Genomic DNA, 26,118 nt, shown 5'->3' with positions numbered 1-26,118 from the left:
CCCAAATTTCAGAGCTCCCAAGTTCAATTAGGCTTGGATATTTAAAAACAATATTAGTGCTCAAGATTATGTTTCATGAAAGCTCTATAGGGACTTGGAAATATCAGTATGGGCTTAATAGGCTAGAACTGTTCTCAGACTGTGCACTATGGTTCCCCAGGATGCTGCAGCAAACTCACATGTAATATTTTATTACTTTAAATTTAATATTACTTAATAAATACTATTTATTACTTAACAAATAGAAGTTAGTAAGTTCGCTGCACGTCCTAAGTTAGGGAACGGCCAGGGCTGCTGAAATTCAGCAAGCAACTATTTTATCAATGCTGCAAGATTTTCCTAAAAGCATCCACCTATCTACCTCAACAGAACGTATACATTATTTTCTGTAGTAGAATCAATATTGCATTAGAAGTTTTTGCCCTACACCAGGGATGGGTTTCACTTACCTTTGCTACCTTGTTTGCTCTAGTGCGCACAACTTCTACGCATGAGCAGAAGCTTCTGTGCATGCACAGATCATATTTGATGATGTCCAGGTGGGTGGGCGGAGCCTCCCGGCACAGCTGCTACCGGTTTGCCTTAACTGGGACGAACCGGTAGCAACCCACCACTGCCCTACACAAAGCAGAAGCAACAATCCAGGAAGCAAACACTTGGTTTATTATTTCAAAAATATCTAGAATGCAAACTACTTCTAAGGAAATAAAACGGCATAATAGAAAATGTCCTGGAGAAATATTTGTTATCAATAAATACCTGCTCGGAGATGGAGGCGTGTGAAGTGACATTGTTGGTACCCCTGTTGTTGGTGTTACGTGGCTTGGTAACTGAGTGCCTTGTGATAGGCTGCGATTTAACTGAGGAGTATTGTTGCTCATCCCCCTCATTGGAAGGCCTAGTGCACCTATTGAAAAAAAAAATCAAAAGCAGGACAATGGAGAGAATTAAGGATAATCTTATCTGTTTGCAATTAAAAATAATATCTTAATAAATATCAAAGGAAAATTTAGACAAGCAGACCACCATTTTATGAAAACAAGATTTTAAATTCATTGTTTTCAATTTCCAAACTTTGTTTTTTATTAAAAAGGTTAATGAAAAGATTTTTGAGTAGGATAATTATGGATTAAATATGTAGTTTAGTTTTTTCCCCCAAAAACACTTGAGAATCAAAAATGTTTTTTTTAAATGAACAAATCCAAACTAAACAGTTTCTATGTCTAGAGGAATTCCCTAAATTTCTTAATCAATAATCTACTTCATACAGTTTAAAACACTGTTTAATTGATTGTTGATTATTAATTATCAACAATCAATTGCTGAAGATCAGGATAGTTTGCAGAGTATATCACAAGTTTGCATTTCCAACATTTATTAGTAGATATGACACTTACACTTATATTCCAATTACAGTCACAGCTGAAATCTATGCCAACTTACTAAACAATGATAGTAGACTTGCATCAAATGTATTATTGTGTACTATTAATTAATTCAATGGTGTCCATCTGCAAGTAGAATGGATATTGCTGGCATAATGGGTTTTTTTTCTATTTTCCCCTTAAAATAATTCTTCAGGGAGCTTCTGGAGAGGGGAAAGGCAATGGGAGTTATAAGATGGGGAGAAACAAAGAGAAAGGAAGAGGAACAGATGTGAAATTCCTCTTCCCCTATGTCTCCTGAGTAATATGAGTAGGACAGTGCTGTGTTTTGGTCACAAATATAAACATTTAGTTTTGATGCAAGCTATGCTTCAAAACCTTAATTTACAAAGGCCAAATGAAGATTTCTTGGAGGGATCTATTCATATAGTCTGCTTTCTGGAGACAGAAAAATAATAGACAAGGCAATATACATTTGTGATCCAAAACTACATTTGAATTTATGTAACAAATCAAACTATTCATATTAATCAAAAGTTACAAAAATAAATTGCTTTTTTTAAATATTTAAAAACATATTCCTTATTTTAATTTTTTATGTATTAAACATATTAAAGATGTCTATTTATATCTATGAATGTTATGCACCTATGAGTGTAAGAGAGAAAGAAGACCATATGAAAATATTAAGGACAGTAGTAAATAGAAACATCTAATATATTGCTCATTCTAATATAAGCAATTCTTTTGTAACAGGATAAAGAATTTAGAAGAACATATTTCAAAAACAGGCTTATGCAGAACATGCAATTGAAAAAAGAATGGCTTTTTATGCTCTATTTTAAGTCAACTATAAACTACTATTTAAGGTAAGAATATAGACATTTATATCAATACAATCAGCATACAACAAAGGATGAAATGTTTATCCATGCTGAGGTGGGAAGGACTAAAGCTATCACTATTTGTCTTGAAATTTTACATATACATATACATGCATATACATATACACATACATGTGGGTGTGTGAGTGTGTTATTTGGTATAATGAAAAAAGTCATGCATATTACCATCTCCCTAAATGAGAAGGAAGCACTGCCAACAATGTTGTCTAAAGGGACAAATTCATTCATCTGTATCTGAGAGAAGCTCCCCAACAGCTGAGAACAGCTGCTAAGGATATGATTATTCTTTGTTGTAAAAAAATTCTTAAAGCTATCACTTTATATGTCAAAATCATAATTTCCCCTTGAATGCTCTGACCAGACTTTCTATTCTCTGCTAGTCTTACATGCAGTTCACAGGTCTGAGAGTAAAAAGCACATTTCTAAAATATACTACTACTATGCTCTCCTATACGTGAACATGAACAAGAGAAACAAAGCATTCTGAGGAGCATAACTAGCATTTTGGAATGGTAAGGATTCCTAAAGCACCCTAGTCAAGAACTGCAATATAATCATTCAAATATAATCATTTGCTTATGCCACTTCAACTCTAATGAAGAAAACAGTCTCACAGTTCAATTAGAAAGCGATCTAGGATAAAAAGATAAAGGTTCCCCTCGCACATATGTGCTAGTCGTTCCCGACTCTAGGTGGCGGTCCTCATCTCCATTTCAAAGCCGAAGAGCCAGCGCTGTCCGCAGATGTCTCCCTGGTCATGTGGCCGGCATGATTAAACACTAAAGGCACACGGAACGCTGTTACCTTCCCACCAAAGGTGGTCCCTATTTTTCTACTTGCATTTTTTACGTGCTTTCAAACTGCTAGGTTGGCAGAAGCTGGGACAACTAACGGGAGCTCAGCCAGTTACATGGCACTAGGGATTCGAACCGCTGAACTGCCGACCTTTCGATCAACAAGCTCAGCGTCCTAGCCACTGAGCCACCGTGTCCCTACAGACTTAATAATATACACAGAAATTCTTAATCTGAAGAAGTAATTTAGGAGCAGTTTAAAATTTACCCATAATCTGGAAACATTTCTGATCCATTTTATTATAATGAAGGAGCCAACAAAATAATACCCTAGGTACTGATGTTTTTTATTTAAAATCCAAGAGGATGTTGTCGTTCCTAAAATATTATTCATGAATATTCCCTTTGTAACTAATAAAAGTTTGCTATTTATTTATAGAAAAAAAACCTACTGCCAGATAGAAGGTATCTATAGTTTTTGTGAAATACTGACTTGGCATAAACTGAAATAGCAAGTTAGATGAGGTCTAAAATATAGTCCAGTAGTAGTAGTATTTATTCTCAAGTAATTTCAATAATATGAACAACTGAATGTTCTGTAGAAGTGCTAAAATTAAAAAAAATCTATTTATGAATTGTTCATTTTAATGCCCTCAACTGAAACAACTGCTTGCAAGCATATTACAGGAAAAAAGTTTGCATCATATTTTAAGATGCAGTTATGGTGAAATTATTAAGGATATACAAAGCAATTAAAGAGGTGTTTGCATGCTAACATAAGCAAAGCACCTGTCTTCAAAGCACAAAAGTAGTAGCAGTTTTTGAAACACTTTTGCATCTGCTCTGAAACTTATTTCCAGTTGTCTGCATTGTACATACAGAACACTTCTGCTGACAAAGCAAAGCAGGGTGACTATGATACATATGTACAGATAACTGAAGACAGTTTTCAAAGCAGCTGTGCAGGACCTTCAAAGACTCTCTTTTTTAAATACTCGGAACAGGTTTAAAAATTATATCAATAGAAAAAAGTCTACATTAAATGAACCTAATTTAAGGTAACTTACAAACACATACAACCATTTGCCTATTATAAAAATAGATTTCTTACTTTGTTGCCCATATAAACTTGCCCCAAACTGAGACAGCTGACCTGATGTTGATGGTGATGCCAGCATCTAAATTGGAAATCAAATGTAAAAAAAAAATTAGTCAAGGATAAAATATAGTGGTTATTAAATATTAAACACTTTAAAGCCAAGCACTGAAACTTATTAAACACTGGAATTATGGTATTATATTATGTGATAAGGAGGGACGTTTAAGTTTTACCAAGGAGTATGGTAGCTATAAAAGCTGGTTGACCTTATTTTCTCTTAATCCAATTCACCTCAAAGGGTTGTTGTTGGGAAAACAAGAGGAAGAAGGAATGTTTGATGTTTACCGTTTTGAGTTATTTGTAAAAATAATAAACATAGGATACAAATAAATAAAATGTCTTATTATTTAATGGAATTATGTTCATTATATGCCCAGTGCTGTGAAAGAAGCTGCAGTTTGTTCTGTCCTTGGGGTTTCCTGGACATTCAGGATGTGAACAACTAATATCCAATTATAAATATATAAATATATTCTTGAACAAAGTACTTTGTATTACTTTGAACAAAGTAATAGAAAGAATAATGGCCAGCCAGCTATATATACACTCAGAGAAAGCCTATGATTATTTCAGTGTGGCTTCAGGCCTCAAATCATTGGTTCAGGTAACTGAGGAAATTTAATACAGGTAACCTTCCCCCCCCCCCAATATTTATGTTTTATTTCTGCTGTACACCGCCCTGAGTCTTCGGAGAAGGGTGGTATAAAAATACGAATAATAAATAAATAAATAAAATTAAATAAAATTAAATAAAATAATAAATAAATAAATAAATAAATAAATAAATTAACCCTTGACTTACAACAGTTCATTTAGTGACTGCTCAAGGTTACAACAGCAATAAAAAAGTGACTTATGACCATTTTTCATACTTACAACCACTGCAGCATCCCCATGGTTCATGTGATCAAAATTCAGATGCCTGGCAACTGACTCATATTTATGACAGTTGCAGTGTCTCAATGTGATCCCCTTTTATGATTTTCTGACACGCAAAGTCAATGGGAAGCCAGATTCACTTCACAACCCTAACTTAACAGTGATTCACTTAACAACTGTGATAAGAAACGTCATAAAATGGGGTAAAATTCACTTGACAAATGTTTAGCTTAGCCACAAAAATCTGGGGCCCAATTGTCATCTTAAGTCAAGGACTACCTTTACTGTAAAAATTCTTAGGTATCCGAACTGATTAATTTTACACAGAGATAATAAAAGTGCTACCCTTAGATGTTTTAGAAATCTTGAATTTTGTACTATTAGCAATTTTTCCTTGCTAAAGTGACACTGCAGGAAAGGAAGTTGAGATGTTATTTGCAGTTCTATTTGTAGGACCACCACTGAAGAGCATTGACCCAAAACTCCATCCCCCTTCTTCCTTGTATCTATACAAAGCCACTGAGGAAAGTTATCCAGCAACTGAGAATATAGTTATCATGATTATTAATACAACCACGATATTACTTTTACAATTTTGCAGAGCTTTCTGTGGTTTTAAGAGTAAGAGCAGTAACTATAGCACTTAGCAATGGCACTTAGACTTATATATTACTTCATAGTGCTTTACAGCTCCCTCTACAACAAACTCAAGCTCAGATCTGGCTCACAGGGCCATCCTGAAAACAGTAAAGGACCGGCCCGCGGCCATGAGCGGCCCTCCCAAGCTCCATTTTTGCTGGTAGAGGGTTGCAGGAGGTCGTTGCAGCTGAAAATGGAGTTCAGGAACCCATTTTCGCTGGCAGAGCACTCGGGCTACTACAGGTCCCCCAACAAGAGTGTTGTCGAGCTGGTCATGTCCACCCTGGCCACACCTACCCCGGCCCCTCGAAGTCAAACACAACCCTGATGCGGCCCTCAATGAAATTGAGTTTGACACCCCTGCTCTAAGCAGTTTACAGGGTCAGCATATATTGCCCCCAACAATCTGGGTCGTCATTTTACCGAAGGATGGAAGGCTGAGTCAACCTGGAGCTAGTCAGTATTATAGTCCTGGCAGTGGCAGATCAGCCTGAAATAATGCATTCTAGCTACTGCGCCATCACATTGTATAGTAAAAGTAACTGTGTTTTTGTGTGGGGGGTAATTCTGTACAATATTATAAAAACCTACTCTCATTAAGCCTAAACTTTAAGATTAAATGTGATATGCACAAAAAACTTACATCTTTTTCTGATCGATGTGGGAACATCGATGACTGGCCGTAGTACATATTTTCATCATGGTAGTCACTGTCGACCCCCTCTACAAACTTCTTTCTTGAAGCACCAAACATGCTGTTTGTCACCTAGATGATAATAAAGAGCATTGTTCCCTTTCGTTATTTATAAAATAAAAACCCTAGTATTCAAGTAGCATAGATTATAATTGTACACATTTATGCAGGTTTGGTCTGATATATTGTAATGCATTTCTGTGTATCTTAACATTATAGGAACAAACTTATGAACTCTATACCAGTGTAACACTCACCAGGACTTGTTTTATGTTCAACTATTCAATTTATTCTTTTCACCTCTCTAGAATTTAGTTTTAATTATAATGGAGATAAGCAACTTCAGACTTCATGATTCAGGCTTCTTTTCCTAAATTATAGTTACATAACCATTGTTCCAATTTTAAACATAAACAATAAACTATAGCTAAATTGAAACTGGAAACAAAACCTTATGAAAAATTACTGAGGGTCATAACAGAGGGGAAAGGAAGTTCAAACCTTATGATATAACGGATATGATTCTAAACTTCAGATCAGAACTGTCTAAAAGTTTATTTCAAAGCCAAATTCTACATTAAAATCAATTTAATTCTTTAGCTACATTTTTTTAAATTACTCATACTTGTATGCATTTTTTTAAAAAATATATGCAGTTAGTAGGTTAGCTGTTCAATTTGTTACTTTTATGCATTTTTTTTTTAAAAAATGCAGTTAGTAGGCTAGCTGTTCAATTTGTTACTTTTAATATTTAAAAGTATTTTAACAGCTTCACTATATTGCTTTTATATTGTAGAACTATATTTTTTTCAGCGAACCTAGGTTTTTTGACAACAAACATAACATATAAAAATATATAAAGAATTGTATCATCTTATGTTCTTTACAGCAACGCACTGAAGGTAACTATAACATCCACTTTGATGATGAGTAATGGAGATACATGGGCAAAATTTTGCCCAGTCATACTGCCCACCAAGAAGGCTAAATGTTAATATTTGCATCTCTGTAGTATTACAATCAGAAAAATCAAGTCATGGAGACAATGCCTACAATAGGATGGTTCCTTTTGTGCCCAGTCACTATGACATTGATTTTAATTGAAGGTATTGTTTCTTAACTTCCATTTTATAGAAAACCATATCCCATCCTCCTCCAATGCATTTAACTAGTGTTCTCACTTTATGATTACCACATCCCACTGCACAAATGTAATTATCACCTACAAAAGGAAATGCTTAACAGACCACAGGGATTATCTTCTCCTTTATTCTAACTGGGCAAAGTAATGAGAGGAGAAATCTTTAATCGCAGGGATGAAAATCAGAAACAACAAAATACTGTCCTGTATATATTAAACCTGAGAAAACATTCTGTAACAGGTAACTCTTTCCTATTGCTTGTAATTTGGGAACTATCACAACTAATGCCAAGTGTTAGTGTCAGATATTTAAATTAGAAACAAACTGCAACTGCTCCCATGTATTCAGCCTTGATACACAAAATCCCATTTCCACTCTGTCTAGTTTGTTACACCTCACCTTCCTTCAGGATGCTCCCATCTCCAATTTTCCTCCACAGCACTACTCCTATGTGGAGGCTGGGTTGAGACATAATAACTAGCCCATACACACTCACTCAATTTCTTTGGCTGAGGATACACTTCCATCTTGGCCTCTTCAGTGCCAATTTAATTTCTTTGTCAACAGAACACAAAAACACTTTATGACAGCAGGTAGAAACCTATGGCTTAGTTGTCAGTAGAGCCCAGCACTTTGCCGAACTACTAAGAATGCTGAGACCAGTAATTCTTAAAACAAAGAATGACAGGTATGAAGTCAGAAATATTACAGACATTATTGAACCAAGTTGTATGAGTTGATTGAGTACTGTAATTTATCATATAAGATTCTTATATGACAAAGGATATTTTCAATTAGTGGCAGAAAAATACATTTTTACTATAGACTTAAATCTCAAAACAGAATTAAACCTGGATCATGTTTCTAAAAAAAATCTTATGGATTGTGAATCCAATACACTTAATGTAAAAAAAGTTGATCTGTTTTATCTTACATACCTAAATAATATATAAAAAATGCAATTAGTGGCACCAAAATTGTAATTTAATATATATAAAATTTGCTTTATAAGGTTTGTTTTTTGTTTGTTTGTTTTGTTTGTTTACATTTATATCCCGCCCTTCTCCGAAGACTCAGGACGGCTTACAGTGTATAAGGCAATAGTCTCATTCTATTTGTATATTTTTACAAAGTCAACTTATTGCCCCCCCAACAATCTGGGTCCTCATTTTACCTACCTTATAAAGGATGGAAGGCTGAGTCAACCTTGGGCCGGGCTTGAACCTGCAGTAATTGCAGGCTACTGTGTTCTAATAACAGGCTCTAACAGCCTGAGCTATTCCGGCCCTGCTACTATGCAGTCTGTACAGTATCTGAAAAGTGCTATAAGTAAAAAAAATGTGTGGTTTATGTACAAAAATCTGATCCATTATAGCTTTAATTCTAAGAGTTATATTTGTTAATTCTTTAATCAGGCTTTGTGATCTGCAAGTTTTATTCAATCTACTCTTCTAAATTAGACAATTTGTTCAGATAATTTATAACTAGCTCAGAAACCAAATATGTATATTTACTTATGGACTCTTTCAAAACTTAATGTGAGAATTCAAATCTGGTACAAACCTGACACAAATAAAATGAGAAACCACTATCATTTGGAGGATTAACCTAACTTGAAGGAAAGCATTTTCCTTGTTATGTACTTTGCTTTTGTTTCTCTTCAAATAAAGTTTAAGCTACATTAAAGTAGCTTATATACTCCGCTACCTAAGTCAGGTCATGATTAATGCAAATTCAAATAACACAGTATTTGATTTAATGCAAATTGTAAATTGATACCAGGTCACTCCTTTCCTTTCCTTCTTTTTTCCTTTATTTCATTTATGTGCCATCCATCTTGTTGAGAGACAAGTTTGGATAGCTTACAAACATTAAAGCTACTATACATTAAAATAATAAAAGAGGGGGGGAATCCACCAGTAATAAATTCTGTTAAAAGATCGGGAGGAGGGGAACACTAAGTACATTTAATAAAAATTTCAGTTAATCTAGTTGTGTTTGGTATTCTGCACAGTTGTGTTTGGGATTTTGGATACCGCTAATCTTCATATGTGCAAATTGGAGAAGATTCCTTCAGAGGAAAACTATACATTTTTTTAAAAAAAGAAACCATTACATTAGAGCAAAAATCTGATATATTGTGTTTTTCGGACTATAAGACGCACCTAGATTTAGAGGAAGACAACAAGAAAAAAAATAGTTTTTGGTCTCCACACATCACGTTTTCACCCTCCCCGGCCCCCAGAAGCACTTTGCAGGCCAAAAACAGGCCCATTTTTGGGCCCTTGAATCCTCTGCGCATCCCATTTTTGGCCTACAGAGTGCTTCTGGGGGCCCAGAAAGGCAAAAACGCAACACACGGAGGCTTTGGGAGCCCAAAAACAGGCTTATATTTGGTCTATAAGACGCACTGCGTCTTATACGCTATCACTACTTATTACTGAAAAATACAGTAATTGAACAAGAATGTGTTGTTAGAAACACTAAAATAGGATGTTAGACTGCTTGACTATGATTTGTTGTTCAGTCGCTAGGTTGTGTCCGATTCTTTGTGGCCCCATGGACCAGGGCCCCCTGTCCTCCACTGTCTTCCTGAGTTTGCCCGAATTCATATTCATTGTGTCAATGGCACTATCTAACTATCTCATCCTCTACCATCGCCTTCTCCTTGTTCCCTAACTACAGTAGAATGTATTTATTTTTATCTGGCTTTCTATAACTTCTGTGAGACTTTGTTAATTATATGTTTAAATTCTTATTATCCTTTACCGTACAATTTCATTAATACAAATATGAAAATTTATACCTAAAACTTTTCATTGCTTATTTTCATCAAGCTGGAAACAATCACCATATTTTCCATAGAAATATTACTTTGAATAGTGCATATTGTAATAATGTGACCATTTTGAGGGATTTAATAACTGCACTAATTGAGATTTACTTGTATCTTATTTTTATAAATTTAATCTTTCAATCAAAGATAATTTTCTGTGAAAAATATTTTTTATCCCCCCAATTTTTGTACGTTGGGCTGGCTTGATTTTCTTATTTTTCTAACCCTATACACCCAATATTTTCTCATTTGTACTGCAGATTAGATTCTCTTTTACGGTACAGGTAGACAAATAACAATTAATCCCTGCAAATGATAAAACTAGGCAATAGTTGTATGATTAGGTGGTCAATAAAATGAAGCTGAATCCTAAAATGGTAGAGGCATTATGAACTTGTAGTTTATGGGTCTGGAAAATCGAAAGGCCTTTGTCTTTGAACAAGGATGCAATCTCTCTGAAAGAATAAGTGTACAGATTAGGTAAATTTCTGAATGTATCTTTATTACTCAAGATCTAGGTGACATACATTCTCTGGAATGCATTCAGCAAGCTTCCTTGACAGGCATGGTCTCCCCATAGTAGTCTTTAGTAACATTTTGGATTCTTGTAATACATTCTACCTAAGTTTGTCCTTGAAAATTATTTAAAAATTGCAAGAAATACAGAATGCAGCTTTGAATCTATTTCTAGAACACTCTTCAGAAATCATATAGCACTTGTCTTAAAAACCCTTCTATTAGCTCAAAGACTGTTTGATAGTTCTAGCAGTGGTTTTTAAGGCCTTTAACAGTTTACTTGAAGATAGACTGGGCCAGATGTTAAGATCTGCTGTGTAGACATTCCTATGTCTCATAGCTAGAAGAAATATGTCATTCTTTTGTTCTGCTATTCTGGCCTTGAAATTCCCTTTTTTGACAGTAACATTCTATTCTAGATGAAATTTAGCTTTTTACCCTTGAACTTGGAATTTAGTAGGCTTTTGCCTCTGAAATGCCTCTCTATACTATTTCTTGATTGTTTTTAATTAATTATGTATATTATAGAATTTTATTGTTTTTATGAACTGTAACTGACCACGTTTGGCTTACAAGTATTCCAAATAAATAAAATTAAAAAGTAAATATAAGCACTTTTGTCCCAATTACACTAAGTATCAATACCTTTGAAGGCAGCTTCTGAAATTAGTAATATACTATCAGGAAGGTACTCACATAAATAGAACAGAGTAGAGTTGGAAGGAACCTTGGAGGTCTTCAAGTCCAACCCTCTGTTTAAGCAGGAAACCCTATACCATTTCAGACAAATGGTTGTCCAAACTCTTCTTAAAAACTTCCGATGTTGGAGCATTCACAACTTCTGGAGACAAGTTGCTCCACTGAGTAATTGTTCTAACGATCAGGAAATTTCTCCTTAGTTCCAGGTTGCCTTAGTTCTAGGATGATTAGTTTCCATCCATTGCTTCTCATCTTATAATGTGAGCTATTCAACAGTATGAAATTCACCTACACATCCCAATTACTTTTACATGTAAATAGTAGTACAAATGCTTTGAAAAATACTGACACCACTGAATCCATGCTTTAAATACTGTCCTGCCAAGGAAAGGAAGCAGTCTTTTCCTTGATCAAATATGGAAACCAAAGTGCTTTGAACTTTGCTAGTTTTCTGAGTTTCATGAGAACATTTTTTCACTTCAGTTACTGAATCAGTATAACCTCAATAGATAATTATAATTCTTCCTCACTTGGATTTATGATTTTTAAACCACAATTCTAAGTATATTTTCATTTCCTTCAATATCCAAAGTGCATTTATATATACTCTGTTCAATAGAAAAACACTCCTCATTCTAGAGAAAAATTAAGATTTCAACAAATCTATCAGTTGTATTGGTGAGAAAGCTGACTTATATTCTTCAGCAATCTTTTTACTTCCAGGTTAGATATAAATTGATTTATCAATTTATGATACAGGAAACAGGAAAAGTCCCTGAAAACCTAAGTACCATTAGAAATTATCCAATCATATTAAAGACATATCAATACACCAATACCTACTAGTTCAATGAAAAAATACTAGTCATGATGGTAATGAAAGCCTGAACTACACTAGATAATAACCGTCCTGGAATTGGTACTGATTCCTTAGAAACTATGGGAAGAGAGAGGAGCAAATGAACCTGTCAGCTGAAATCTAAAACCCAAACAAGATGCTATCATGCCAAAGACATCTCCATCTCTGCACTTACTTGATTTGACTTATATTCTTTTATTTTACAAGTAAATAGGAAACGACTATGCACAAAAAAACAGAGAATCCTTTTTTTTATTTTCAAGAATAGGACTGGATCCCCAAATACATGAGGCACTTTTAAAAATTCAGCAGTGACAGGCCTGTGGCCCAGTACTATACTTGAACTCTAATTTCCTGCTGCCCTCCAAAATGAATTTTAAAAGCATCCAACAATAATCAAGGAAATGATGGGGCATATTATTATAATTTAATTTCAGGTAAAAGGGCACCATGTGACTTTCATCGCATCCCAGCAATTTTTTTGTGAAATGCCCATAACATGTTATCAACATTTCCCAAATGTTAGCCAAAAAAGCTCAAATACATTGATCCCAAAATCCTATATAAATCTCAATGTGAGATTTTATCAATTAATAATGTTGCAGTCCAATAAATGTTTGCATTTTGTGGCAATTGTGACCACATCCTCACCACTATGAGGATGGACCAGGCAATATGCCATATACATTGATCTGCATTTGAAAACTATTTGAAATCTAATTAATCTAGACCAGTAGTTCTCAACCTTTATAGTGCTGCAACCCCTTTAATACAATTCCCCAGGATGTGGCGATCCCAACCGCAGAAGGGAGAAAAAGCAGCAAACTGTTCTTTTGAATTTATCGCGCCTGAAACTGTATTGGCTAGCGATCTGAACTGCTTGCGATTGCCTTGAGGACTGAGGCATTAAAGCAGAGACTCCTCCCCTATTAAGTTTATCGTGCTTGAAGCCAGATTAGACTAGCGATTGGGAGTGATTGCAGCTGGCTTGAGAGGGAGACATCAGAGCAAAGATTTATCTCTTTTTTAATTCATCGCGCCTGAAGCCGAATTCGGCTAGCGATTTGAAGAGCTTGCAGCTGGCTTGTGGAATCAACCATTGGAGCGTGATTCTTCGACTCGGAAGTATACTTCCCATATTTCTGATGGTCTTAGGCGACCCCTGGCAAATCGTCATTCGGCCCCCAATGGGGTCGTGACCCACAGGTTGAGAACCGCTGATCTAGACTGAAACTGCCCATATGCTGGTGGAGAAAGACTGTCACAATCATGCAACAATAGTAATACAGTACTAATTTTATTTATTTCAATTTTTTACTGTTTTCATTATAATCTTTGCTATAGTGAAAATATCTTTAATTGCCAGGCATTGCTCTTAAGTTAGTGCTGCCCAAATAACGTAGTAAATGCATACAATCAAATTATATATATATTCCAAATTGATATTTGTCCAGATTAGAGACCCAGACTGGTTGAAAGAGCCAACATGGATTATCGTAATTCCCTTCCCCAGCTTTCAGGCCTATGATCCTACTGCATTAAATATCCAGGTGGCTATGGCTAGAAGAATCAGGTCAAGTGTTGGTAAGTTACCAGGTAAACCCTCAAATCTACAGTTACAAAGAAAGATTTATTAAATAGCAAGCAGACCATAAGACAGCCTGACAAGATAATTATGAAATGACACATCCAATAGAGAGACCAGATGCAAGATCTTCTTTCTCCACATTTCTCCAGATTAGCTAAATTATTCAGGCAATAATTAAAGGTCCAGGGGAAAAAAGTAACCACTTTGGAAGTAGCTTCTCTAGTGTTGGGCTTGCCAACTAACCCAATGCTTCTTTCAAGGTTCCACATAAAGTATGTGATACAATTATTGAAAGCAGCCAGGATATTGCTGGAAAATACTGTCAAGTCTGGACCGCTTTGGAGGAAAAACTGTTTATACATTATGACTCTCTCCAAAGTTATAGATAAGCATCCAGGTTAAATAGAGTAAAGTGTGCTCATGATTAACCTGGGGAAAATATCCATTTCTATATTTCCAATTAGAGAAGAAACACTAGTATTGCAAGACCAGAAAGTTAATTTCCATTCCCAGTCACTCTTCCCTGACTAACTATACAATATGACGTTGCTGTTCTGCTGAGCAAAATATATAGGGGAGAGGAGGCTTTTTTTAAAAAATTGATACTGATTTTACTATTTATCAATTCCACTGCAGTAAAGGAATCATCAACCTATGAATTTTAGCGATTATGACTAGACAATTAAATGTTAAGATTAAAATAAATAGAATGAATATTCATTATCTTGAAAAATGGGCATTTGGGAAAGGTTAGGTTTTTCAATACACTGTGCAAATAATGCTGTAAGAGTTAAAATTATTATAAATATTACAATTAATTGCCATGTATGATTCACTGAGAATGCAAACAGCAGCAAATAAAATACTGTCAATTCAGTTTAAAGAGTTAATTTTTAGTACAATAGCCTTAACATTAAATCTATTCCAGAAACTACAGTCCTAATTGGACCTCATTTTTTCCAACCATACATATATTTAACAAACAAATTAATATACAACAAATTTATCTTATTATTCCTAAACTTCTTCAAATGTTTAGCAAAGAAATACTTTATCAACCACTTAAAAATCTTCCTAAAAGAATCACCTAACACACACTAGGAAAATATCTACCTACCTAAAAACTGTAATTTTGCCCATTAATTTTTTTGTCTGTTGAAGCAAGCAAGCTTTGATGGATACTTCCTGTAAATGAAGTAGATTGAGTTATTAGAAAAGTTGTGTGAATTCACAACATTATCAAATACAGTAAGTTTTATTTTATTAAAAAAAAACATAAAACATCAAAAAAGTTCAATTTATTTCTTAAAGGAACTCTCAAAGTACAAAATACTACAACGATTTCAAAACATATGCTATCTATGAATTTGTCTTTATTAATCTCTGTTCCAAATTTAATCACCAAAGTTTAATTATACTTTTCTTTTTCTTAAAATCTAGTTTAAAGAACTCTGACTTCTAAATCTGTTATTTAGGATGCACTTACTGTCACTGTTAAAAAAACCATTCTACAATCTTACAGTATCACTGAGGAATAACTCTATACATATTGCTGTTGATTTGATTTGATCAATCATAAATAATTTATAAATACATAAAGTGCAAAAATATTATTTAATGCATGCTTGATATATGATCTCAATTGAGCCAAAAATTTCTGTTGCTAAGCGAGACATTTTATAAGTGAATTTTGCCACATTTTACAATCTTTCTTGCCATAGTTGTGAAGTGAATTACTGCAATTGTTACGTTAGTAACAAGTTTTTTAAATGAAGCTGACTTCCCTACTGATTTTGCTTGTCAAAAGGTCACAAAAGGTGATCACATGACCCTGGGATGGTGCAACTGTCAGGAATGAGTCAGTTGCCAAGCATCTGAATTTGACCATGTGGGGGTGATCAAATACATGTGAAAAATCATATGACCATGGAGATGGTGCAATGGTCATTAAATGTGAAAAACGGTTATAAGTCACTTGTTCAGTCTGTTGTAACTTTGATCACTAAATGAAATGGATTACCTGTACTGGATAATTTGCTTTCTCAGTTTTTTTCCTTTTTAACTTTCCATTTATGAACAATGTTAAAGATTGTACTATGCTCCTTGTATGTCTTAAAATGCAGCTTTTAAAGCAACTCATTTCTGAGAGCTCTTGGGTATCAATTCTATCACCACAGAACTTGATCTTTTTTAGCATAAGCAAGTGAATCAAATTCATTTGTTTTAATCTTTTTAACTGCATACATACAGGGAATGCAGGCCATAACAGAGTCAGCAACCCAAAAATAATTAACACTGCATTGAAAGAGGCCATAAACTCATATACAGTTAAGGATGATTAAAGCCTAGGGAAACTGCATTCTAATTCTACTGATATAAAAACATAAATTTCCTTCAAGGTGAACTAATTTCATAAATAAGTCAATAAGCATCCATTAGCAACAATATAGAACTGATTTGCTAAAACCTCGCTTATGATTGTAGTATGAGCACCTTGGTGACTTGATGCCAAAAAAATTGCCCTAGTCTTCTATAGTACAATTGTTAGAAGACTTTTTTCTATTCTTGGATTCCTTTATGTTTTATGGCTTATAAATCGTAAACATGCACATACACCAACATTTGGGATAAAGTTACATTACCAAACATCTTTCTAGCTTGAGAGTTTATTTCTTAACTCATCATTTCCCAAAGCAGAGTACTTAGTGAGTTATATACATCACTATCACTATTACTAACATAGTTTATTTTCCAATTCTGAACTTTTTTTCTACAATAAAAACAGACTATGAATATTATTTATTATGGCAGCAGTACCATATTGCTGCAACAGACAAACTTGGCTAATTGACAATTTTCCAAGACACCTACATAACAGACATAAAGAAGTTTCATTTCTTATTTCTCATCATTTTCTCTTAATGAGGAATTGTAATTTGTGAATTTATTCCAACCACAAACTCCCAATATCATTCAGACAGCAGAAATAAAATACATGGGGGGAAAAATGGAAGGACATTTTAAAGCGGGGGAAAACAGAAACTTTTTGTAGAGTTGAATTCCCTCTTAATTAAATCTTGGAACATATTGCTACAGCAGCTTGAATCAAGAAAGCTAAATTATAGGGATGGCTTTTATAACAATGTAAATTTGAGAATTCTGAAATTAGTTAATAGTTAGATGAGAAGAACAGACACAAAAGCCAGAAATAACAGCCGAAATAGCTTACAATTGAAACAGCTAAATATCAATGATAGAAGTGTAGGACTCTCGATAATAGTTCAGATTAAACAGAAAATAAATGAGGATTCTATTTTTATTTTAGGGAAATGGGATTATAGAACTGAAATTATGTTGATGTCATTTTCTGGCCAAAAGTTTTGCCAACTGCCAAAGGTTGGGCTAAAGTTCAGGAATATAAAGCTAATAAAAACTAGCTATACCAAGCAACTAGAAGAATAATAGGCAATTTTAAATTATGTTAGAGATTTCCAAACAAAATGGAGGTGGGTGGACATCAAGTATTTTTCGTATTTAAAAATGAAAATAATATTCACACACGATACCTACACTTTCCCTTTGATGCCACTGAAAGGAAACAAGTTAAATTTAGGAATAAGAATTCACTCTTCCTCAAGCAGACTGATTTTGAATGTTTAATACCTATACACCAAATCTAATCTACGTAATTAAGTAAATTGAATAAATGAACCTGTATGACTGAGAATCTCTACAGCAGGGGTGTCAAACTTGATTTCATTGAGGGCTGCATCAGGGTTATGTTTGACCTCAGGTGGGTCGGGGTGGGCATGGCCAGCTCGATGCCACTCATGCTGGGGGCACCTGTGGTGGCCAAGTGCTCTGCCAGTGAAAACGGGCTCCCAAGCTCAGGTTTTGGCTGGGATGGCCTCTTGCAAACCTCTTCCAGAAAAAAATGAGCTCTGCACTTGGCCCTCCTGAGCTCTGTTTTCACAGGCAGAGGCATCTCAGGCCAGTCTTTCGCTATTTCCAGGGTGGCCCTGCGGACCAGATCTAAACAACCAGCGGGCTAGATCCGGCCCCTAGGCCTTGATTTTGACATTCCTGCTCAAAAGACTTTTAGCTATACATTTTGGGATGAACACCCTTGGAGTGGTGTGGGAGCAGGAATGGATTTCCAGAGAAAAAAATTGGCAGATCACAGGAACCAGGAAGCCCTACTCAGGTGATCCTGGGGACACAGATAAACTCTCTAAGTGAGCTCCATTTTTGGCTGCAACGGCCTCCTGCAACTCTCTGCCAGCAAAAACGGAGCTTGGGAGGCTGTGTGGCAGAGGCACCACAGGTTGGTCCTTTGCTGTTTCAGGGTGGCCGTGAAGGCTTTGAGTTTGACACCCCGGCTCTAAAAGGATGCAAATAACCAGTTGCTTCATGAAAAAAACACCTTTGGGACAACCATGACCTGGATGACTGAGAATCTCTACAGACTTTTAAATTTAATAAAGTAGCAATGCATAGAGCCTGTTGCTGCAATGGTTAAAGTGCTGGTCTAGAAACCATGAGACTTTGATAGTTCTAGACCTTCCTTAGGCATGAAAACCAGCTAGGTGATTTAGCCAGTAATTCTCTTTTAACTCAACTTACCCCACAGAGCTTTTGTAAAGGAATAGAAGGCAGAAGTATTGGGTATGTTCACAACCTTTATATATAGAAGAGATAGGATAAAAATGTAATAAATGATGATGATGATGATGATGTAAATAAACTCATAGATATCATATAATAAAATTAAGATTCAAGAAATTGTTTCAATTTTCTTAAATTGTAAAATAATCTAGAATAAATTAGCTTGTTCCAATGCAATTAATGTCACATACAATAACTGATTCTTGGGGAAGATTTTTAAGAGAATCTCCAATCGGTATTTGAATTAATTTTAGGAACTGACCATGAACATGAGGTCAGTAAGCAAGCTTAAAATGGAGCATTTTATTGATTGTTTTCATTTCTGTTGTCCTCTTAGCTCCAGAGAAAATCATACTGTTGTTAATTATTGTGACATACAGAATAGCTATGTAATATAGTTATAGTATGGTAAAGAGAATATTAGGACATCAAAACATGATGGAATTATATTTAATACAATGTAATTAGAAGTATTTAGGAGGAAAGTGTTCTGAGTTATCTCTAGTTGCTATATTACCTGAATAACGTCATAAACAAGGTATGTTATTTTAAAAGGTTTTAGAATTGACATTTAATTGATTTTGCTGACAGATTGTAAAACTTTTATATTCCTCTGAAAGAAATTACAATTCATCTGATTTATACTGATTTCATCAAGAAATAAATACAAAACATAAAGTTTAATGTAAATCAATATGTTAGACTTGCAATTTTAGGGGGGAAATCCCGTGATTAGGATAATTAGAAATGTTACTGAAAATAAAAATGCCAATTTTATACTGCTCTTTTACAAACACATGGTTTGTCCTGTGTTAATTCTTGTTGGGTACCCAACAAAGCTGATTGTAAGGAGATTTAGAAAAGAAAAGGAAGGATGTATTTTACACAGTGTATATACCAATCTGTTGCAAACATTACCACAAAGTGTAGTGAAGATAATTGGTTTTAAAAAGAGAACTGATTAAGATTGTGAAGATTTACAGAACTCAGCCTCAATCTTAGACTTCTAAGTATTAATTGTAATGGAACAGTAGTTGGGAAAAGTATGTCTCCATCTCCTCCTTTTGAGCATACAAGAAGCACATGACTGGCCACTATGAAACAAAGTGCTGGACTTAAAATAGGTCTTGGCTGCATCTAATGCAGCTAGTCTTATGTTCTTCATCCATAACTCAGTCATATTCAAAAACATAAATAAAAACTCAGGCCCTGAAAAATTATTCAATGAGAAAATATTATGAAAATGTTGTATCTTTTGTAATATTTTCCTTCTGTTAATCCTTATGTTTTAGAAAATAAGCTGTGTTTCTGCCTATTCCTTAATTTGAAAAAAATGCTAAATAAAATATTAAGTACTGCAGAACCAAATATGAGCATCAGCAAAAAATATTTGGAAGAATCTCATCGCTTATTTTGCAATATTCAAGAGAGCAGGATTTTTGTTGCTAGAAAGAAGACTCAGCTTGCTTCTGAAATACAAGGTTGACTGTGATTCTATTATCTGAATATATCAAAAACAATAGAAAAGAAAAAATGAAGAGCTATATAAGAGGATCCATAGAACAGATGCTATATGTACAGTAACTGTGTTACAAAAGTCCAACTCTTTTCCTTACCCTTCAAAATTTATTAGTTTGTGCTAATCTGTATAATTGAAAATATAGAAAAAATAATTGCTACCAACCTGCCTTCCACTGAGGACCTGTATACTGCACGAATCAAGAAGAGGGCCATGAAAATATTTACAGATCCCTCACATCCAGGACATAAACTGTTTCAATTCCTACCCTCAAAACGACGCTATAGAGCACTGCACACCAGAACAACTAGACACAAGAACAGTTTTTTCCCAAAGGCCATCACTCTGCTAAACAAATAATTCCATCAACACTGTCAAACTATTTACTGAATCTGCACTACTATTAATCTTCTCATAGTTCCCATCACCAATCTCTTTCCACTTATGACTGTATGACTATAACTTTGTTGCTGGCAATCCTTATGATTTATATTGATATATTGACCATCAATTGTGTTGTAAATGTTGTACCTTGATGAACGTATCTTTTCTTTTATGTACACCGAGAGCGTATACACGAAGACAAATTCCTTGTGTGTCCAATAACACTTGGCCAATAAAAAATTCTATTCTATTCTAATGGAAATCTTAGCAATTTATCATGATTTCAAACTAAAATTTTTTTCTAAAACAACAGATTCCTTCATTGCTGAATACAGCATACCTACAACTATCTCTAAAAGATGCTGTGATTACAAAGCTACATTTGTCATATATATTATTTATATATGAAGACTGGCCTTGAAAACTTTTTACAGCACAGACTACAACTACCTGACACATCCTCAACAATGGTAACCTTCTGACTAGCTGTGAGGGTTGGAGGGTGGGCATTATCTTAAGAGTCATATTCTTCCTACCTGAGGGTTCATTTTCATTTGGGAAAAGAGATGCTGGATTCACAGGAACTTTAATATTGAATGCTACAAGGATTGGTACTTTTTGTGCTATACAAATACATGAAGCTGTCTGTTTAGGTCCATCAGTATGAGTTGAAAAATACTCAATTACATATTTTCAACTTAAGCCAAACAGTGATGCAACAGATGCCCTAATCTGTTGTTTGGGGGCTATGAAATCCTGGGTGATGGAAAATATATTCTGGCTAAAACCTAGCAAAATGGACTGAGCTGGAAATACTTCCACACTAGATAGAGGTATGTCTGCGGAAATTCTCAGTCATCTAGGTCATGGTTGTCCAGAAAGTGCTTTTTCAAGAGACAATTGGACTTTGTTTTTCTTTGAAGACGTTTCGCTACTCATCCAAAAGCTTCTTCAGCTCTGACTGGATGATGGGGAATGGAAGGATTTATACTCCTTGAAAACAGCTAGTCATTTGCAATTTTAGAGAGTTGCTGAGGCTACTTAGAGGTTTATCTGTGTCATCAGGGTCACTTGAGTAGTGCAAATGGGTGTGGAGTCTTTTTGGACCTGCTGAAATGACTGTGTTGTAAACTGGAAATAGATTATGTTGTATCCACCCCCCTCTGTTGAGAGGAGGCTGTTCAATTTTGACATAGATGGCTTTTTTGATCCCTCTTTCAAACCAATGTTCCTCTCTATCAAAAATGTGGGCTTTGCTGTCTTCAAGAGTGGCCTTTGTCTTTTAAATGCAGATGGACTGCTGAATCTTGTCCTGATGGGTTTGTTCTATGTTGTGCCATGTGTTTATGAAGTGATTGCTTTGTTTTACAGATCTACACATGGCTCATTGCATTGTACTGTATATACCATGTTGTTCATTTTGTATCTGGGTGTTTTATCCTTGGAGTAGACAAACTTCTGCCTTAGTGTATTCTTGGGTTTAAAGTGTGCATGTATGTTGTTGTATTGGCTTAAGATCCTCCTGAGCTTTTCAGATATTCCTGCAATGTATGGAATGACAATATTGCTTCATTTACTGTTCTCTTCTTTGTCTGTTATGGAGGAGTTCCTGCTAGGTCTTTTTGGGGATTTGATGAAGGCCCACTTGGGATAGCCACACGTTCTGAGGCTTCCTTGGTGTTTTAGTTCTTTTTCTTTCCCGTTTTTGCTGGTTGGCAGGCCTTCAGCTTGGTAATATAGGGTCCTGATAACTCCAATTTTGTGTTCCAATGGCTGGTGAGAATCAAAATGTAAATATTGATCTGTGTGTATGGGTTTTCTGTAAAAACAGTGTTTTTCAGTGTTAAAGCTTCAGTCTTCCTTAATGTATAGATGCAGGAGTCACAGTCCTGGGAGTTCTTCTGAACTCAGAGCTACTGTTGGAATAACTTGTGGAGACTGCAGCCAGAAGAGCCTTTGCACAATTACATTTTATGTGCCAAATCTGGCATAATCACTCATGCCCTTATCAACTCACAGCTGGATAATTGTAATTTGTTCCACATGGAGCTGCTCTTGAAGATTATTCATATTAGATGACTTCAATTTTCATCTAGTCTCTAGGACTTGTTTCAGTAGTGGGTTCATGTCCTCCATGGCAACATGAGCTGGGCTTGCCTTAGGTTACATGTGCAGTCTTAGTTTGGGCCTTGTTTTTGAGCAACTTTTGCTTGGTAAAATGTGGGTTCAAAAAGTCTGAGTGAGAAAAAAGGCGAACAAGAGACACTATACTTTTTTAGACAAATGGCTGCCAGACTCTTCTTAAAAGCTCCCAGTGTTGGAACACCTACAACTTCTGAAGGCAAGCTGTTCCAATGGTTCACATCTAGAAATACAGAACTGTGCAAAGAATGATATTCCCTGGGATACTCTATGGAAGTGAAAGTTAGACTTTGAAGAAGCAGGATATTGGCACTTTTGAACATAATACTTTCCCTTTTTTTCTAAAGCCCTTAAATATTTAAATTCAGCCTTCACTACTTTGCCATTATCTAGTCCTTCACTACCTAAAAACCATAGGACTTACATGGCCTCAACAATCCAAATATAAATGAGAAACAATAACTGATATATATTATACTGAAGTATGTTTTAATTCACTTAATAAATGGTTTTACAGCAAATACCTTTTCCACATCCTCAGACTGCAACAGCTAAAACTTAATTAGCTTGGAGAAATCTCTAAAGTTTGGCATCTAGGCCACCGAAGAAAGAAACTATTTTATTTTCAAACTATTAGACAAACCTATTCTTATTGTAGCTGATCTTCTACACACCATGGCCCCAATAATGCACTGGGATCTAGGTTTTCAAAGCAATATTCACAATTATAAAAGTTCTTTATTTTTAAATAATCCAACCTTTCTCCATTCTGCTGTATTTTATTTTAAAAACCATAAAGAACATGAATATTTTGAGATGAAAGGCTATGTTTTAAAAAAATAGAAAAAACAGACTTAAATTGCAAGACCTCATATTTTTCACTGCACATTACAATGGCATAATTTATACTTCTATTATGAAAGACATTCAGGTATGTTATAATTTCATTATTTAGCTTCTTTGAAATATCTTCTCTTCAGAATAGTACTGAAATTTATCTTCATAATTCCACTGTCAAAAAGCAATTTTAAAGAAATTTGTGAAAAATAAATTTCATATTACACAAATTAATAACAATTACATTAAAAGACTCTTAAAACACCAAGAAGCTACTTTTTAAATTTAAACAAATCACATCAGCATTACATTAGAATTATATATAATTTATATATAATTTCATTCTATAAAGCAGTTTACAGTCCTGTTTTCTACAAAAATATTTATGAAATTTCACTTATTTAAACTTGGATCCAGGAACCAAAAGTACTGACCAATACTTATGACTAGAAGGGGCATTGGTCTTACCTGATACTTTCCTTCTCGGTGTGCTGAGAGAGAATCCAAGGAAAGAAAGGAATGGGTTAACTCTGTTCTTCTGCTGCTTGGAGACTGAGTCAATCAATCTTTTTGTCACACCTCCTTTGCCTGTGCATGCCCAGTTTTGATGAAGGCATCGTGATTGACGACATATTTTCAGTGCTGAATCTGGCCCCTCCTGGACTTCAGACCAGACGGTCGCTGGTGGGATTGGATTCTCTCTCAGCACACCGAGAAGTAGTGTATCAGGTAAGACCAACATCCCTTCTCCAGTGTGCTGAGCAGAGAATTCAAGGAATGGGACATACCAAAGCTGGCTGTCCTAAGGGTAGTTAGCAGTCTGGTCCCAAGTCCCCAGGGCTATATGCACCTTCTGCCGCTTGAAGCAAAGGCGTCCAGTTTGTAGTGTCTTATGAATGGGATGGAGAAGACCATGTCACTGCCCTACAAATGTCCTCAATAGAGGCCTATGTCGTCCATGCAGCCGTCGTGGCTGCGCTTCTGGTGGGCTGTCACTCACCTAGGCACTGGGAGAGCCTGAAGCTCATAGGCTTTTGCAATGCATGCTCATATCCACCGGCCTATGGTCAATGGTGCCACCTTGTTACCCAGCATGAGGGCTGGAAAGATACCAACAAGGATTCTGTTTTTCTAAGAGAGTCTATCCTCTTGATGTAGGTGTGACTGGCCCTCCTAACATTCAAGGCGTGCCATTTTTTCTCCAGGGAGTGGGGCGGTCCCAGATAGAAGTCTGGCAAGATTATTTCCTGTGCCCTGTGGAACAAGGAATTCACCTTGGGAAAGAAGGAAGGAAAGGTCCAATCACAGAATCACCATTTGGATGAAATACACAAAGTTACTCCCTTATAGAGAGGGCCAGCAGTTCCAATATTTGTCTGGTTGAGGTGATGGCCATGAGGAAGGTTACCTTGAAAGTTAGGAAGCATAAGTTGGCTGATCGTAAAGGCTCGAAAGGCACCAAGGTGAGAGCTTGCAGTACTTTAGACAGGTCCCACATGGGGTACTTGTGTACTACGGGAGGCTTTAGGTTAGCCATACCTCTAATGAAACTGTGTAAAGTTGCGTGTTGAACAAGGGACTCCAGATCCCCATAGGATAACACCGGGGCCAGAGCCGCTACTTGCCTGCATATGGTATTAGGGGACAGGCCTTTGTCTAACCATTCCTGAAAGAATTCCAGAATCTGGGCCATTGAAACAGAGGTGGGATCAATGTGAGACTTGGAGTACCAGTCACAAAAGGTCCTCCAAGTTGAGTGGTAGATTCTGTTAGTCAAAGGCCTCCTAGAGGCCTGGATTGTCTGTATGACTTTGTTGGAGAGGTTACTTTGTCTCAGGATTCTCCACTCAAATGCCAAACCATCAGTTGGAGCCATTGTGGATCTGGATGAACTAAGGCCCCCTGACTGAGGGAGATTTTGTCCTGGGGAATCCTCCAGGGTCTGGATACCGACAGACTGACCAGATCTGAATACCACGGACATCTGGCCAGTGGGGATTCAGGGGTAGGACCTCTGCCCTCTCCGCTAGCACCCTCCTGATTACCCCTGGAATGAGGAGGAAAGGAGGAAAGGCATATAGTAGCACTGAGGGCCACGGACTGCATTGACCCCCTCCACCTCTGGTGTTGCAAACCTGGTGTAAAATCTGGGTAACTGGGGGTTTGACGGGGAGGCGAACAGGTCTGGGATCAAAGGGATGAACCTTTCTGACAGCTCCCTGAATAGCTCTGGGTATAGATGCCACTCTGAGTGGTCGACCTTTGTTCTGCTGAGCCAGTCCGCCTGTACATTTGATGTCCCTGAGATATGTTCTGAGAGAAGATGTCTCTCTGCCCTTAGACCAAATAGTTTGGCCATTTGCATGAGAGATCTGGAGTGGGTGCCCCCTTGGCAGTTAATATGGTCTTTGGTGGCCACATTGTCCATCAGAATGAGCACATGGTGTCCAGAGATTGTGTCCTGGAACTGACTGAG

At 35.9% G+C, this 26,118-nt stretch overlaps 1 protein-coding gene across 1 annotated transcript in view; it reads right to left on the bottom strand.

Moving 5' to 3' along the window:
• CNOT2 (CCR4-NOT transcription complex subunit 2) overlaps nt 1-26,118 on the bottom strand; it is a 64,392-nt gene that overhangs the window by 23,861 nt on the left and 14,413 nt on the right. The window contains 3 exon segments of the mRNA XM_058191524.1: nt 760-907; nt 4,196-4,262; nt 6,405-6,527. Coding sequence (XP_058047507.1) covers nt 760-907; nt 4,196-4,262; nt 6,405-6,527 — 338 coding nt within the window.

The sequence above is a fragment of the Ahaetulla prasina genome, chromosome 7, assembly GCF_028640845.1.
Source record: "Ahaetulla prasina isolate Xishuangbanna chromosome 7, ASM2864084v1, whole genome shotgun sequence".
Lineage (NCBI taxonomy): Eukaryota > Metazoa > Chordata > Lepidosauria > Squamata > Colubridae > Ahaetulla > Ahaetulla prasina.
Note: the sequence above shows the minus strand (reverse complement) of the source record. Positions and strands in the feature narration are given on the sequence as shown.